The sequence below is a fragment of the Oncorhynchus kisutch genome, linkage group LG6 (genome assembly GCF_002021735.2).
Source record: "Oncorhynchus kisutch isolate 150728-3 linkage group LG6, Okis_V2, whole genome shotgun sequence".
NCBI lineage: Eukaryota > Metazoa > Chordata > Actinopteri > Salmoniformes > Salmonidae > Oncorhynchus > Oncorhynchus kisutch.
The window spans coordinates 13604952-13620765 of record NC_034179.2 but is presented as its reverse complement, the minus strand read 5'-3'; the positions used below and the strand labels follow the sequence as shown (position 1 = coordinate 13620765).

The 15814-nt window shown below is 42.1% G+C and overlaps 1 protein-coding gene across 1 annotated transcript in view; it reads left to right on the top strand.

The window, feature by feature from the left end:
* Window positions 1–15814, top strand: part of sh2d3ca (SH2 domain containing 3Ca) — a 102294-nt gene that overhangs the window by 1952 nt on the left and 84528 nt on the right. Inside the window, exon 2 of the mRNA XM_020484829.2 lies at window positions 2316–3309. Within this exon, the coding sequence (XP_020340418.2) occupies window positions 2316–3309 (994 nt within the window). The remainder of the gene's footprint in view (window positions 1–2315; window positions 3310–15814) is intronic.

The window sequence follows — 15814 nt, the reverse complement described above, 5'->3', positions numbered from 1 at the left end:
CATTTTGTGGTGTTTCAGCCTGATATATGTTTCTCACCCATCCACAAACAATACCCCAAAATGACAAATAGAAAACATGTTTCTAGAAATTTTAGTAAATGTATTGAAAATGAAACACAGAAATAACTAGTTTACATGTTGAGGGAGAGGTTGTTGTCCTGGCACCACATGGCCAGGTCTCTGACCTCCTTCCTATAGGCTGTCTTGTTGTTGTCGTCGGTGATCAGGCCTACCACTGTCGTGTCATCGGCAAATTTAATGATGGTGTTGGAGTCGTGCAGTCATGAGTGAACAGGGAGTACAGGAGGGGGCTGAGCACGCACCCCTGAGGGGCCCCTGTGTTGAGGATCAGCGTGGAGGATTTTTATTTATTTATTATAGCTTTATTTAACTAGGCAAGTCAGTTAAGAACAAATTCTTATTTTCAAGGCCCTCAATGATGGCCTAGGAACAGTGGGTTAACTGCCTGTTCAGGGGCAGAACGACAGATTTGTACCTTGTCAGCTCGGGGATTTGAACTTGCAACCTTTCGGTTACTAGTTCAACGCTCTAACCACTAGGCTACCCTGCCGCCCCTGATGTGTTGCTACCTACCTTCACCACCTGGGGGTGGCCCGTCAGGAAGTCCAGGATCCAGTTGCAGAGGGAGATGTTTAGTCACAGGGTCCTTAGCTTAGAGATGAGCTTTGAGGGTACTATGGTGTTGAACGCTGAGCTGTAGTCAATAAATAGCATTCCCACATAGGTGTTCCTTCTGTCCAGGTGGGAAAGGGCAGTATGGATTGTAATAGAGACTGCATCATCTGTGGATCTGTTTGGGCGGTATGCAAATTGGAGTGGATCTAGGGTTTCTGGGATGATGGTGTTGATGTGAGTCATGACCAGACTTTCGAAGCACTTCATGTCTACAGACGTAAGTGCTACGGGTCGGTATTCATTTAGGCAGGTCACCTTAGTGTTCTTGGGCACAGGCACTATGGTGGTCTGCTTAAAAAATGTTGGTATTATTGACTCGGTCAGGGGAGAGGTTGAAAATGTCAGTGAAGACACTTGCTAATTGGTCAGCGCATGCTTGCAGTACACATCCTGGTAATCCGTCTGGCCCTGCTTCCTTGTGAATGTTGACCTGTTTTAAGGTCTTACTCACATTGACTGCGGAGTGCGTCATCACACAGTCTTCCGGTACAGCTGGTGCTCTCATGCATATTTCAGTGTTATTTGCCTCGAAGCGAGCATAGAGTAGTTTAGCTCGTCCGGTAGGCTCGTGTCATTGGGAAGCTCTCGGCTGTGCTTCCCTTTGTAGTCTGTAATGGTTAGCAGGCCCTGCCACATCCGACGAGCGTCAGAGCCGGTGTAGGACGACTCGATCTTAGCCGTGTAATGCCGTGTATTGACGCTGTTTGTATGTGTTGGGTACAGAGATGAGGTAGTCATGCAAAAATCATGTTAAACACTATTATTCCACACAGAGTGAGTCCATGCTACGTATTATGTGACATGTTATGCAAATTTGACTCATGAACTTATTTAGGCTTGTCATAACAAAGGGGTTGAGTCCCATGGAACATGATTCCACTTTGACGGCCAGTAAAAAAAGAGAATGTTATCCATTTGAAATACAGGCTGTAACACAACGAAATGTGGAAAACACAATGGGTGTGAATCAGTGGTGGTTCTAGATCATTTCAACTGGGGGGGCCAGGCTGGGGCCAGCTGTACTGTTAGAGGGACCAGTTACATTAGACGTTATTGTTGTCGTATCGGTTTCTTCATATCAGATTATGATGTCATGCTGTGGGCCAAAAACTCCATCCCACCTGAACAGGCTGAAATTCCAGTAATTATTTCCACCAATTGTTTTCCTCTTACACTAAAAGGACATTCGCAATTTCAGATTGTTAGTTATTTCGACCTCACAGTGTGGAAATATCTGTCAAAAAAAACGGTCAAAAAAAGTTGTCTCATACCCCCTCAGACAAGTTGTTTCCATTCCTGCCCAGTGTTTATATATTGTTTATATTGAGGGGCTGTTCTGGATCTTACACCAACTCTGAATCTGACCATGTTATATTGTTAACTTTGAACAGCTGGAGTTTTCACCTGCAATACAAGAACCCAGCCCAGGGGGTCAATACATTACATTCCAAACATTCTAGAACACACTCAACATTCTAGAACACTTAAAACAGTTTATGTGACAAAATTAAACAAAACAGACTATACAAAAGAGAACAGACAAATTACTAAGAGAATACCAGCGTATTACTGTAAATATATGACACATTGTCTGTCTGTCTCTCCCCCTCCCTCAACAGGTTTCAAGTGGTTCGGGAGTCTCTCCAACCTATCCTTTCGGCGTGGATCATCGTCAGACAAATCTCCCTCCAAGTCTGACGGGGGCAGCGCTCTGGATGTGGTATCCTCCCCCGACGCCGCGGAGACGTCTGTTGACGACATGGATATGACTCGTCCGCGCACCTCCAGCTACGCCCGCTCCAGCGACAACTACACCCACATGGGCACCTTGCCCCGCCTCCTCCTCAGGAAGAGAGACAAGAGTGGGAATTCTGTGAAAGGAGGAACCAAGAAGGGGGCGGGGCTGGGCAGGAGTCAGAGCCAGCGGCCGGGAGGGGACCATGTCTGTAGCTCTCCCCTTCTCACAGCTCTATCTAGCAAGCCTGGCTCCAGACAGGACGAGTCTGGCGCCAGACAGGACGAGCCTGGCTCCAAACAGGACCAGCCTCCCTCACCTCTATCCAGCCAGGCTGCTCCTGGTCCAAAGACCCTACAGGCCCAGGGGCTGCCTCCCATCCCCAGAGGGGGATCACTCAGTAGAAGTAAACACAAAGACCCACACGCTCACTGTGAGGAAGGAAAACCACAGACAAGTCAGCTAATGTCAGCTCAGGCTGTGGGGTCTGCTTCCTCCTCTACCGCCTCGTCACTTGTCTGTGATGACGTCCCTGAAGGAAACACAGTCACCACTGATCAGGGTGTTCCATCTCCAGATACAGCATCAACTGGTGGGGCCAGAAGGAATCTTCCTTCTGTTCCTGGTCAGTCAGTTCCCATGTCCTCACAGAGCCAGGTGAACATTCAGACAGAAGAGCCATCTCCAACCCCTAAGGTTCCTAAGAAATCCCTGCCTGGGACCCAGGTCACCCAGCATTGTGAGGAGGGCTTCCCCAGGGAGAGAGCTGATAACCTAGGGACAGACAGTAACTCCAGCTCCCTGCCTGAGACGTCCTCCTGTGGTTCTAGTGGAAGAGACCTTCAGAGAGAAACTCATCCTGGTGAACCTGTGAACAGGTGAGAGTAAAACCATTTATTGAATTTCAACCAAAACTGCCATTGTGGGATGTGATAAAACTGCTCCACTGTTTGTAATGCAGCTCAGCATAATCAGTATCCCTGATTGGTTACTTTCTCATAGATAGAAGCTTCTATGAGAGGGAGGGAAAGCATGACTAATTTGAGTTGCCTCAGCCCATTCTTCAAGGAGTCCAACCTGAGGATCTGTGTCTAATGATGTACAGTGCCTCTGTGTGGATGCCTCTGTGTGGATGCCTCTGTGTGGATGCCTCTGTGTGGATGCCTCTGTGTGGATGCCTCTGTGTGGATGCCTCTGCGCGGACAGACTGATGACCAGGTTTTATAGTTTGTTTATGAAGGTCACAGACTGTAAAATGTCAGAAGTAAGTTCCCCTGGCCTTTAAAAGAAAATAGTGTGCCTGACTTTTCCGAGGACATTCAGCAGAGATGTCTTGGGTCTGGGTATTTCACTGCTAGTATGAAGAAGAGTCACAGTGAGTGGCAGTATCGAGGAACCTGTGGGCATATGTCACAGTGAGTGGCAGTATCGAGGAACCTGTGGGCATATGTCATAGTGAAACTGAGTTCCTTGGAGTATAACGATTTTCTCTGAAGAGCTACATTTTCCAATGTGGAACAACATATTCGACTTCTTTACAGGCATCAAATCAAATAAAACGCTATCAAAAAGATCACATCTCTTACAAGCTTGTAGCGTCATACCCAATAAGACTCAAGGCTGTAATCACTGCCAATGGTGCTTTAACAAAGTACTGAGTAAAGGGTCTGAATACTTATGTAAATGTGATATTTTCATTTTTTTATTTTTTATTATATTTCAGTTTTTTTTCTTTCTTCTAAAACCAGTTTTTGCTTTGTCATTATGAGGTACTGTGTGTTGATTGATGAGGGGGAAGAAATAAATTGAATACATTTTAGAAAAAGGCTACAACTTATCAAAATGTGGAAAAAGTCAAGGGGTCTGAATATTTTCTGAATGCACTGTACCTACTTATTAACAATATTAACAAGAGGTTTTCTTACTTTACAAAAATAAATTTAACAATATTTTAAGACAATTAAATACTCTACCAACAAAAAAGCTGTTCAAATTATAAATGTGAGGATATCCCTTAAGGCATTTGTGTAATGTGTTATTGTACCCTCTAGCCCTGCCAATAGCCTAGTGCCGCCCTAGCCCAACTGTCCTTTGTATACTAATTATATATTAAATCAAATGGTTTTATTTTTTTATTAAGAAAGATTTGCTAAATAAACTCAAGATAAAATAGTAACACAATAAAATAACAATAATATACAAGGTACCAGTAGAGTCCATTTGCAGGGGTACTGGTTAATCGAGGTACATGAGGTACATGTAAGGCTCTGGTACATGAGGTCCATGTAAGGCTCTGGCACATGAGGTGCATGAGGTACATGTAAGGCCCTGGTACATGATGTACATGTACTGATATGGCACATGAGGTACACGAGGAACGTGTCCGGGTCTGGTACATGGGGTACATGTAAGGCTCTGGTACATGAGGTACATGTAAGACTCCGGTACATGAGGTACATGTACGGCTCTGGTACATGAGGTACATGTAAGGCTTTGGTACATGTACGGCTCTGGTACATCAGGTACATGTAAGGCTCTGGTACATCAGGTACATGTACAGCTCTGGTACATGTAAGGCTCTGGTACATGAGGTACATGCCTACGGCTCTGGCAGTCATGAAATGTAATCAGCCGGTGATTGTCAAGCAAATAACTGCTGGTCTCACAGTAATTGACCGTTAATGAACATAGACACATTAAGCATGCTGCAAGCCGGCAAAACACAACAGCACAGAGCATTCGCTCCTTCGCTCCCACCCGACTATTGCCCCACGAGGAAGTAGCAAGATATTGGCTACACTATCAGGCCCGGGTGATAGCTAAAGCACCAAAAATGTGAAGTACCAAAAACGCTCACCACTCGGTCTGCGTCACACCAAACAGCAGGCATCATAGACACAGGGATGTTTCAATTTCAGTTCCTCCGCCTCAACACTTAACGACACCCCAGTAACCACTCCTTTCAAACGCACCCTGCTCCGGAGATCAAAGCAAGTCACAGGTCTTGTCACTAGTCTCGTGACGTGAATCTCCCTGCTCCACCTGGACAGAAGAAACACATACAACTGGGAAATGTGAACATTGCTACCCATGATGGTTCTCTTTTGGAACATGTTCCAATAAATACCTTGGAATTTGGTTAGAGGATAATCTCTCTTCTAAAACTTTTTTATAGAAATAAATCTTGTCTGTCATCACAGCACAGAAAGGAAATTGAACAGGCCACTTTTATGTCAGTGCTTGATTATGGGGATGTTTTATACAGTTGAAGTCAGAAGTTTACATACACTTAGGTTGGAGTCATTAAAACTCGTTTTTCAACCACTCCACAAATTTCTTCTTAACAAACTATAGTTTCGGCAAGTCGGTTAGGACATCTACTTTGTGCATGACACAAGTCATTTGTCCAACAATTGTTTACTGATTATTTCACTTATAAGTCACTGCATCACAATTCCAGTGGGTCAGTTTACAACATACACTAAGTTGACTGTGCCTTTAAACAGCTTGGAAAATTCCAGAAAATGATGTCATGGCTTTAGAAGCTTCTGATAGGCTAATTGACAACATTTGAGTCAATTGGAGGTGTACCTGTGGATGTATTTTAAGGCCTACCTTCAAACTCAGTGCCTCTTTGCTTGACATCACGGGAAAATCTAAAGAAATCAGGCAAGACCTCAGAAAAACAATTGTAGACCTCCACAAGTCTGATTCTTCCTTGGGAGCAATTTCCAAACAGCTGAAGGTACCGCATTGATCTGTACAAACAATAGTACGCAAGTATAAACACCAAGGGACCACGCAGCCATCATACCGCTCAGGAAGGAGACTCGTTCTGTCTCCTAGAGATGAATGTACTTTGGTGCGAAAGGTAGCAGATCAATCCCAGAACAACAGCAAATGACCTTGTGAAGATGCTGGAGGAAACAGGTACAAATGTATCTATATCCACAGTAAAACGAGTCCTATATCGACATAACCTGATAGGCCGCTCAGCAAGGAAGAATCCACTGCTCCAAATACGCATAAAAAAGACGGACTACGGTTTGCAACTGCACATGGGGACAAATATACTTTTTGGAGAAATATCCTCTGGTCTGATGAAACAAAAATAGAACTGTTTGGCCGTAATGACCATCGTTATGTTTGGAGGAAAAATGGGGAGGCTTGCAAGCCGAAGAACACCATCCCAACCGTGAAGCACGGGGGTGGCAGCATCATGTTGTGGGGGTGCTTTTCTGCAGGAGGGACTGGTGCAGGTCACAAAATAGATGGATTCATAAGGAATGAAAATTATGTGGATATATTGAAGCAACATCTCAAAAACATCAGTCAGGAAGTTAAAGCTTGGTCGCAAATGGGTCTTCCAAATGGACAATGACCCCAAGCATACTTCCAAAGTTGTGGCAAAATGGTTTAAGGACAAAGTCAAGGTATCTCTATCCTCTCCATGCTTCTCTTCTATCTCTATCCTCTCCATGCTTCTCTTCTATCTCTATCCTCTCCATGCCTCTCTTCTAGCTCTATCCTCTCCATGCTTCTCTTCTATCTCTATCCTCTCCATGCTTCTCTTCTAGCTCTATCCTCTCCATGCTTCTCTTCTATCTCTATCCTCTCCATGCTTCTCTTCTAGCTCTATCCTCTCCATGCTTCTCTTCTATCTCTATCCTCTCCATGCTTCTCTTCTATCTCTATCCTCTCCATGCTTCTCTTCTAGCTCTATCCTCTCCATGCTTCTCTTCTATCTCTATCCTCTCCATGCTTCTCTTCTATCTCTATCCTCTCCATGCTTCTCTTCTATCTCTATCCTCTCCATGCTTCTCTTCTATCTCTATCCTCTCCATGCTTCTCTACTATTTCTGGCCTCTCCATGCTTCTCTACTATTTCTGGCCTCTCCATGCTTCTCTTCTATCTCTATCCTCTCCATGCTTCTCTTCTATTCTCTATCCATGCTTCTCTTCTATTCTCTATCCATGCTTCTCTTCTATTCTCTATCCATGCTTCTCTTCTATTCTCTATCCATGCTTCTCTTCTATTCTCTATCCATGCTTCTCTTCTATCTCTATCCATGCTTCTCTTCTATTCTCTATCCATGCTTCTCTTCTATTCTCTATCCATACTTCTTTTCTATTCTCTATCCATGCTTCTCTTCTATTCTCTATCCATGCTTCTCTTCTATCCTCTCCATGCTTCTCTTCTATCCTCTCCATGCTTCTCTTCTACCTCTGGCCTCTCCATGCTTCTCTTCTATCCTCTCCATGCTTCTCTTCTATCCTCTCCATGCTTCTCTTCTATTCTCTATCCATGCCTCTCTTCTATCCTCTCCATGCTTCTCTTCTATCCTCTCCATGCTTCTCTTCTACCTCTGGCCTCTCCATGCTTCTCTTCTATCCTCTCCATGCTTCTCTTCTATCCTCTCCATGCTTCTCTTCTACCTCTGGCCTCTCCATGCTTCTCTTCTATCCTCTCCATGCTTCTCTTCTATCCTCTCCATGCTTCTCTTCTATCCTCTCCATGCTTCTCTTCTATTCTCTATCCATGCTTCTCTTCTATCCTCTCCATGCTTCTCTTCTATCCTCTCCATGCTTCTCTTCTATCCTCTTCATGCTTCTCTTCTATCCTCTCCATGCTTCTCTTCTATTCTCTATCCATGCTTCTCTTCTATCCTCTCCATGCTTCTCTTCTATCCTCTCCATGCTTCTCTTCTATCCTCTCCATGCTTCTCTTCTACCTCTGGCCTCTCCATGCTTCTCTTCTATCCTCTCCATGCTTCTCTTCTATCCTCTCCATGCTTCTCTTCTATCCTCTCCATGCTTCTCTTCTACCTCTGGCCTCTCCATGCTTCTCTTCTATCCTATCCATGCTTCTCTTCTATCCTCTCCATGCTTCTCTTCTATCCTCTCCATGCTTCTCTTCTATTCTCTATCCATGCTTCTCTTCTATTCTCTATGCATGCTTCTCTTCTATTCTCTATCCATGCTTCTCTTCTATCTCTATCCATGCTTCTCTTCTATTCTCTATCCATGCTTCTCTTCTATCCTCTCCATGCTTCTCTTCTATCCTCTCCATGCTTCTCTTCTATCCTCTCCATGCTTCTCTTCTACCTCTGGCCTCTCCATGCTTCTCTTCTATCCTATCCATGCTTCTCTTCTATCCTCTCCATGCTTCTCTTCTATCCTCTCCATGCTTCTCTTCTATTCTCTATCCATGCTTCTCTTCTATTCTCTATGCATGCTTCTCTTCTATTCTCTATCCATGCTTCTCTTCTATCTCTATCCATGCTTCTCTTCTATTCTCTATCCATGCTTCTCTTCTATTCTCTATCCATGCTTCTCTTCTATCCTCTCCATGCTTCTCTTCTATCCTCTCCATGCTTCTCTTCTATCCTCTCCATGCTTCTCTTCTACCTCTGGCCTCTCCATGCTTCTCTTCTATCCTCTCCATGCTTCTCTTCTATCCTCTCCATGCTTCTCTTCTACCTCTGGCCTCTCCATGCTTCTCTTCTATCCTCTCCATGCTTCTCTTCTATCCTCTCCATGCTTCTCTTCTATCCTCTCCATGCTTCTCTGCTATTGTTACAGCTTCTCCATGAAGATTCTCGTTATCCAGGACCCATGTCAACCCAGCGATGAGGTGCCAGCTTCAATTCCAAGTCTATAGTTCTGAGCTTCCGTCTTCACTAAATACAGCGATATCATTGGTTCAGTTACTCACCCAAATCCATTCAAGGGGATATCATTGGTTCGTTTATGCATCGGAATCCATTAGTCTCCTCTCGACTCTCAACTGCGCAACGTAAATCATCAATTTGGACACCAGGCGTGTCCATATAGCCAAAGATGATGGATATACTGACCAGCTACATGTCTCTCCATCCAAACAATGGGAGTCGGTGTCCACAAAGCAGCACGGCGTGCTGTCTAGCTCCCGCCTATCCTTTCTTTGGATTGGGGGGATACATCTCATTATTGGGCTCCCGAGTGGTGCAGCGGTCTAAGGCACTGCATCTCAGTACTAGAGGCATCACTACAGACACCCTGGTTCGAATCCAGGCTGTATCACAACTGGCACAATGTCAGTCCCATAGGGCAGCGCACAATTGGCCCAGTGTTGTCTGGGTTTGGCTGGTGTAGGCTGTCACTGTAAATAATGTTTTTTTCTTAACTTATTGCCTGTTAAATGAAGGTTAAATACAAAATGGTGTTCCTTTTTTGAATATTCGATCAGGGTTGTTGACGTCAACCACTTGTTTTCAATGGAGAGAGATGATGTGCTACTAGCCTCATCATGAATATGCATAGCCATCTCTAGACAACTCCGATATAACATTTTTTCTCAAGGTTGCCGGGATGTCAAGTATCCTACTTATATCAGTGTACCAGTAACAACTTAAGCATTACAAAACGTATATTAGATCAAATAAACCTCACGTAGCAAATAAGAAATTCATTTTTTTGTTGACCAAATTCGACACTCTCATTGAACTCCATACAAAAACTCCTTGCTTGGTGGGCAAAACAACGAAAAGACGCCACCTGCTGGAGGGAGACAGAGTTGGGCCTGTCTCTTCCTCTCTGGTATAGTTTCGCCCGATTTAAAGGGTGCTGTCGTCTCGAACATCCACTGTTCACTATTTAAACGGCCGCAGAAAGTTCCCGGGGAAAAGAGGAAGAGAAAGTTGAGGAATTGATTCGTGTCCAGCTGAACTCTTCGCGAACCATGGTTGGGTGAGAACAACTCTTTATTTGTTTTAGAAGTCTATGACATCGCCTCATTTCTGTGATTTATATGCAAGGCTGTTGAATACATTATTTTGTCATTAGGCTAGACACAGAGAGCCCCCTTATTGTCAGAATCAACCTGTGTTTATAAAGTGTCTTTGTTTTGTTTTACTGGTGAGCTAATGTGGCTCATGTCACGGTGGTTTCAGAGCGAAGACGCTAATATTTGTGTAAAGTCTTTGGAATTGTAATCTGTAGGTGTCACTGAGTAGGCTGATACCCATCTCATACTCTTCGTAGATAAGGCTGTACATGTGCATAATTATGTATGCCCCCAACGCAATTATGCAGTCTAATAAATCCACAGTGGGATTAGAAATGAGTTTGTCAAATGAATTACTTATTGTATTTATTTAAGTTATATAACAACATTCCAAACTTGTTGACCATTATCTAGTCCAAATGTGACATTATTCCACAATTAGTTTCCGTTTGGATCAGTTTCAATTGTGGACGTTTATTTTGAAGGCGAACTGTGAATTCAACAATTGTTTACATTATACAATAACACAATTGAAACTGATCCAAACGGAAACTAATATTTACAATACATACAACATATCACACTAACCAAATAACAACATGTAAACTCATGACACAAATGTGTTCATCTCTATACTTTTCTTTCATTGCATATCACATTTTCATCCAAACAAAACATAACAATGTGCCGCATGGCGAAATGGAAAGAACAATAAATAAATAGCTCATTAATATTATGAAGTAGGAGTCAATGACTCGTTATATATATTATTTGTATAACATTACATTTTATTGATTGGTGTAATGATTTTGTATCTTTCATTTGGTATCCGTACATATGATTAGTATTAATCACAAATGATAAATAACATATATTTACCCCTGTTTTCATTCACTACAAGACAGTAACTTCAAATTTGGCCTTTAACACTCCATTTACATTTGCAATAGTTTTCCCAAATTTGACAGTGTTCATTGACAGTCTTTGTCTCTGTCTCTGTCTCTCTGTGTCTCTGTCTAAAAGGATCATGCAATAAAATGACCCTTTTAGCAATGAGAGTTTGTGACCAGAGCATGGAAGCTTCTGGTGTATTTTCTGGGAGGTTCATTTCCAGCAAGATAAAGACTTCATATGTGTGTAATCTGTTTTCTGTTGCTCCTTGAAATACAGAGAATGTTACACTATTGTGGCTAATCCTTATTGTGGCGACTGTAGCTTCACACAGGTTGTTTGGTGTGTGTGTCTGTGTGTATGTGTTCATGCATGTTTATCTGTCATTGACACTGTATGAGAGAGAGAGAGGAAACATGGGGTTGTGGCCATTAAGAAAATGTGTTTCTTCTTGCTCTCCCAGAACAGTAGGTCTATACTTGCTTTATGTTCTATTCCTTATAACACAACTTACTGGAATACATTTGTCAATAACATCTGTTGGAAAAGGGTTTGGTTATTCCAACACTAATACCTGCTTGTTAACAAGGTCAAAGAGGTCTCTTTCAGACTTATTCAGAAGTATTAACTACAGTAGCAAATCATTCAAATCAACATTAACTGTACTTTTTGTGTTTGAGCATCCGGAAATAGTTTTGATTTAATTTTGGCACCATCTACATGTAAAGAGATTATGGAAAGATATTTCAATTTTTTTTAAATAATTCATTATATTCTTGATGACTGTTGTTGTTGTTTATGGGAGAATGTGTTGCTCGGTTTCCTTAGTTACAATAAGGATCAAGTAAAACAATCTTACCTCTTAAATGTAATTGTGCTGATGGCAAAAATGTCTGATTCATAAAATGTCAATTGACTAATAAAAATCCCAGTGTTCCTTGTTTTCTATAAGGACTTCTAGCAGTACATTAAGACCAGTCTACATTCTTCCAGTAAGAAAGCTGTTAAAACAATCAATACATGTGTGTCATTTAAGGTCTCTGTATAATGTGTCATTTGTTGTACTCCTTAGCGTATATGTTGTCTGTCTGTTTATATACTTCCTGTATGTATACTGGTGTTTTCTGAAATAATATATATATATATATTTTTTTTAACACTCAGTCAAAAAACGGATGTTGCACACCACGTTCAAAAACACAACAAATTGTCTTCTATTAGGCATATTTTTCCTTTTTTTTGTTCAGACGGCCCGCCATTAAAGCTGGTTAAGGAGGAAGATTACGCCCATGCAGCCTGACTGGAGGATGCTTTATGTACGAGCCGGTCTACAGGGGACACAAGTGTATTACCGGGAATGCACATAAATTCTATCTAGACTATAGTGCAGATCTATCACCCCGTATTGGCTGCCTAGTCCTGCTGTGTCTGTGGAGCTGTGAGTGGTCTGGAACTTGTCCTCATGTGCTTTCCCAGGCTACAGTCTACTCTACTTCCATTTCTGAGGCATGATCGGGCTGTGATTTAGCACATGGATTGTGTTACACAGGGTTGGTGTGTCTGTAGACCTGTGTCTGTTTGTGTGTGTGGGACCATTAGTTCAGCTCTGTGACCGTGGGAAGGGATTTAGTGTACAGCACCATGTTCTGGATGGACACTTCAAAGAGATCACACTAATGCTCTTTACTCTCTTTCTCTCTTTCTCTCTTTACTCTCGTTCTCTCTCTCTGTCACTCTCTTTTTCTCTCTCTTTCTCTTTCTCCCTCTCTCTCCTTTCTCTCTTTCTCTCTCTCCTTTCTCTCTCTCTGTCTCTCTGTCTCTGTCTCACTCTCACAGCTCGCTGGTCACCATAGCATCTCCCACCTGTAGCACACGCTCCAGCAGGTATATCTCTCTAGTCACCCCCAAAACCAATTCTTTCTTTGGCCGCCTCTCCTTCCAGTTCTCTGCTGCCAATGACTGGAACGAACTACAAAAATCTCTGAAACTGGAAACACTTATCTCCCTCACTAGCTTTAAGCACCAACTGTCAGAGCAGCTCACAGATTACTGCACCTGTACATAGCCCACCTATAATTTAGCCCAAACAACTACCTCTTTCCCAACTGTATTTAATTTTAATTTATTTATTTATTTAGCTCCTTTGCACCCCATTATTTTTTTATTTCTACTTTGCACATTCTTCCATTGCAAAACCACTATTCCAGTATTTTACTTGCTATATTGTATTTACTTTGCCATCTTGGCCTTTTTTGCCTTTACCTCCCTTCTCACCTCATTTGCTCACATTGTATATAGACTTGTTTATACTGCATTATTGACTGTATGTTTGTTTTTACTCCATGTGTAACTCTGTGTCGTTTTATCTGTCGAACTGCTTTGCTTTATCTTGGCCAGGTCGCAATTGTAAATGAGAACTTGTTCTCAACTTGCCTACCTGGTTAAATAAAGGTCAAATAAATAAAAAAATAAAACTCTCTCACTTTCTCTCTCTCTGTCACTGTCTCTCTCTCTCCACTTTTCCCTCTATTAAATCCACTGTGAATTTGCCTTATCAGTTATCACAGTAGGATTTAAGGATCCAATATAACTGTGTGTGTATGTCAGTCTGTGTTTGTGTGCGACCTCCGTGTTAGGGTGTGCACGTGGGTGCATGGCTGCGTGCGTGTGTGTTTGAATTGATCACTACATAGAACCAAGTCAAAACCTTTGAATAGCATTCATATATTGTGACTGTACTGGTCTGTTAGTGTGCCTGTTGTCTCCAACAAGCCTTCTCTCCCCAGTACCCCCTGTTAATCCTAGTATTATATCCAGGCAGGATGATAACTCTCCCCAGTACCTCCTGTTAATCGTAACTCTCCCCAGTACCTCCTGTTAATCCTAGTATTATATCCAGGCAGGATGATAAAAAAGTCCCTTTCTGAGGTAAACCGCAGGGACAAGAACACACTTTGTTAACAAAGAAAGCTATCTCTATGGAGACAAGATTAAGTTATTTATAGAATGAGGCTCGACAACACTAGGCTAATTATCTAAACCAATCCTTCTCCTAGACCTCCAGGTAAAATAATGTTCCCATCAGTGTTGGGATCAATTCTATTTCAATTTAGTCAATTCAGGAAGTAACCCAGTGTAGTCAAAAACATCATTTTCCTGTGCTTTATATATATATTTCCGTGTGATGAAGTTGGAATAATTCTGTGAAATTGAGAAAATAATGAAATTTCACTTGTTTTGGTGGGATGGAGTTTTAGTCTGCCTGATGACATCACCAGGCGGTAAATTAGTTGAGACCAATAAGAAAGAGTTCCAAACCTCTGCCAATAACAGCTAGTTTTCCATTTTCCCTTCCCAGACAGTCCTATTAAATTGTTGCTTGATCAATTGCTTTTTGCTAAGGAGCAATTTGTTTAAAACATCAGGAAGGAATGTATGTTCTATATTGTCTCGGTAGGGGGTTGTACAGTAGTCTGTTGACTATGAGAAACACTATGGAAATATACAGAGGTTTAAACAAGGTAAACAATTAACAGGATTCTTTATGTGGCAGTATGTAAATTAGTGAACAACAGGAAGAGGAAGAGGCATGGGTGTATACATGGTTACATACCTTCACCTCACATACTTGAGTAAAACTAAAGATACCTTAATAGAAAATTACTCAAGTAAACATGAAAGCAACCCAGTAAAATACTACTTGAGTAAAAGTCAACAAATATTTGGTTTTAAATATACTTATATATAAAAAGTAAAAGTATAAATCATTTCAAATTCCTTATATTAAGCGAACCAGAAGGCACCATTTTCTTTGAATTTACAGATAGTCATGGGCACATTCCAACATCATTTACAAATGAAGCATGTATCACGTTTTAGGAAAAACCCAGATGCAGACATTGTCAAAGTAACAAAAGTTTAATATTAGTACAGGGGGCAGGCAAAACGAATGACAGGTCAATGGCAGGCAGAGGTCAGTAATCCAGATCAGAGTCCATAAGGTACAGAACGACAGGCTCAGGGTCAGGGCAGGCAGAGGTCTGTAATCCAGATCAGAGTCCATAAGGTACAGAACGACAGGCTCAGGGTCAGGGCAGGCAGAGGTCAGTAATCCAGATCAGAGTCCATAAGGTACAGAACGACAGGCTCAGGGTCAGGGCAGGCAGAGGTCACTAATCCAGGGTGGTGTGACAAGGTACAGGACAGCAGGCAGGCAGAATGATCAAAACTGGAACTTTAGAAAAGCCAGGCACAAGGGGAAAACCAATGATAGACTTGACGAACAAAACAAACTGGCAACAGACAGAAAACACAGGTATAAATACACAGGGGATAATGAGGAATATGAGCGACACCTAGAGGGGGTGGAGACGAGCACAACAACAGGTGAAACAGATCAGGGTGTGACAGCATGTCTGTTTAGTGAGTCTGCAAGATCAGAGAAAGTACGAATGACCAGGGATGTTCTCCTGATAAGTGTGTGAATTTGACCATTTTCCTGTCCAGCTAAGCATTCAAAATGTTACGAGTACTTTTGGGTGTCAGGGAAAATGTATGCAGTAAAAAGTACATTATTTTCTTTAGGAATGTAGTGCAGTAAAAATATAAGTTGACCAAAATATAAATAGTAAGGAAAGATACACAAATAAAAGGACTTAAGTAGTACTATAAAGTATTTTACACAACTGATCTTAACCATGGTGGCCTAATTTGATTGGCTGTGCACG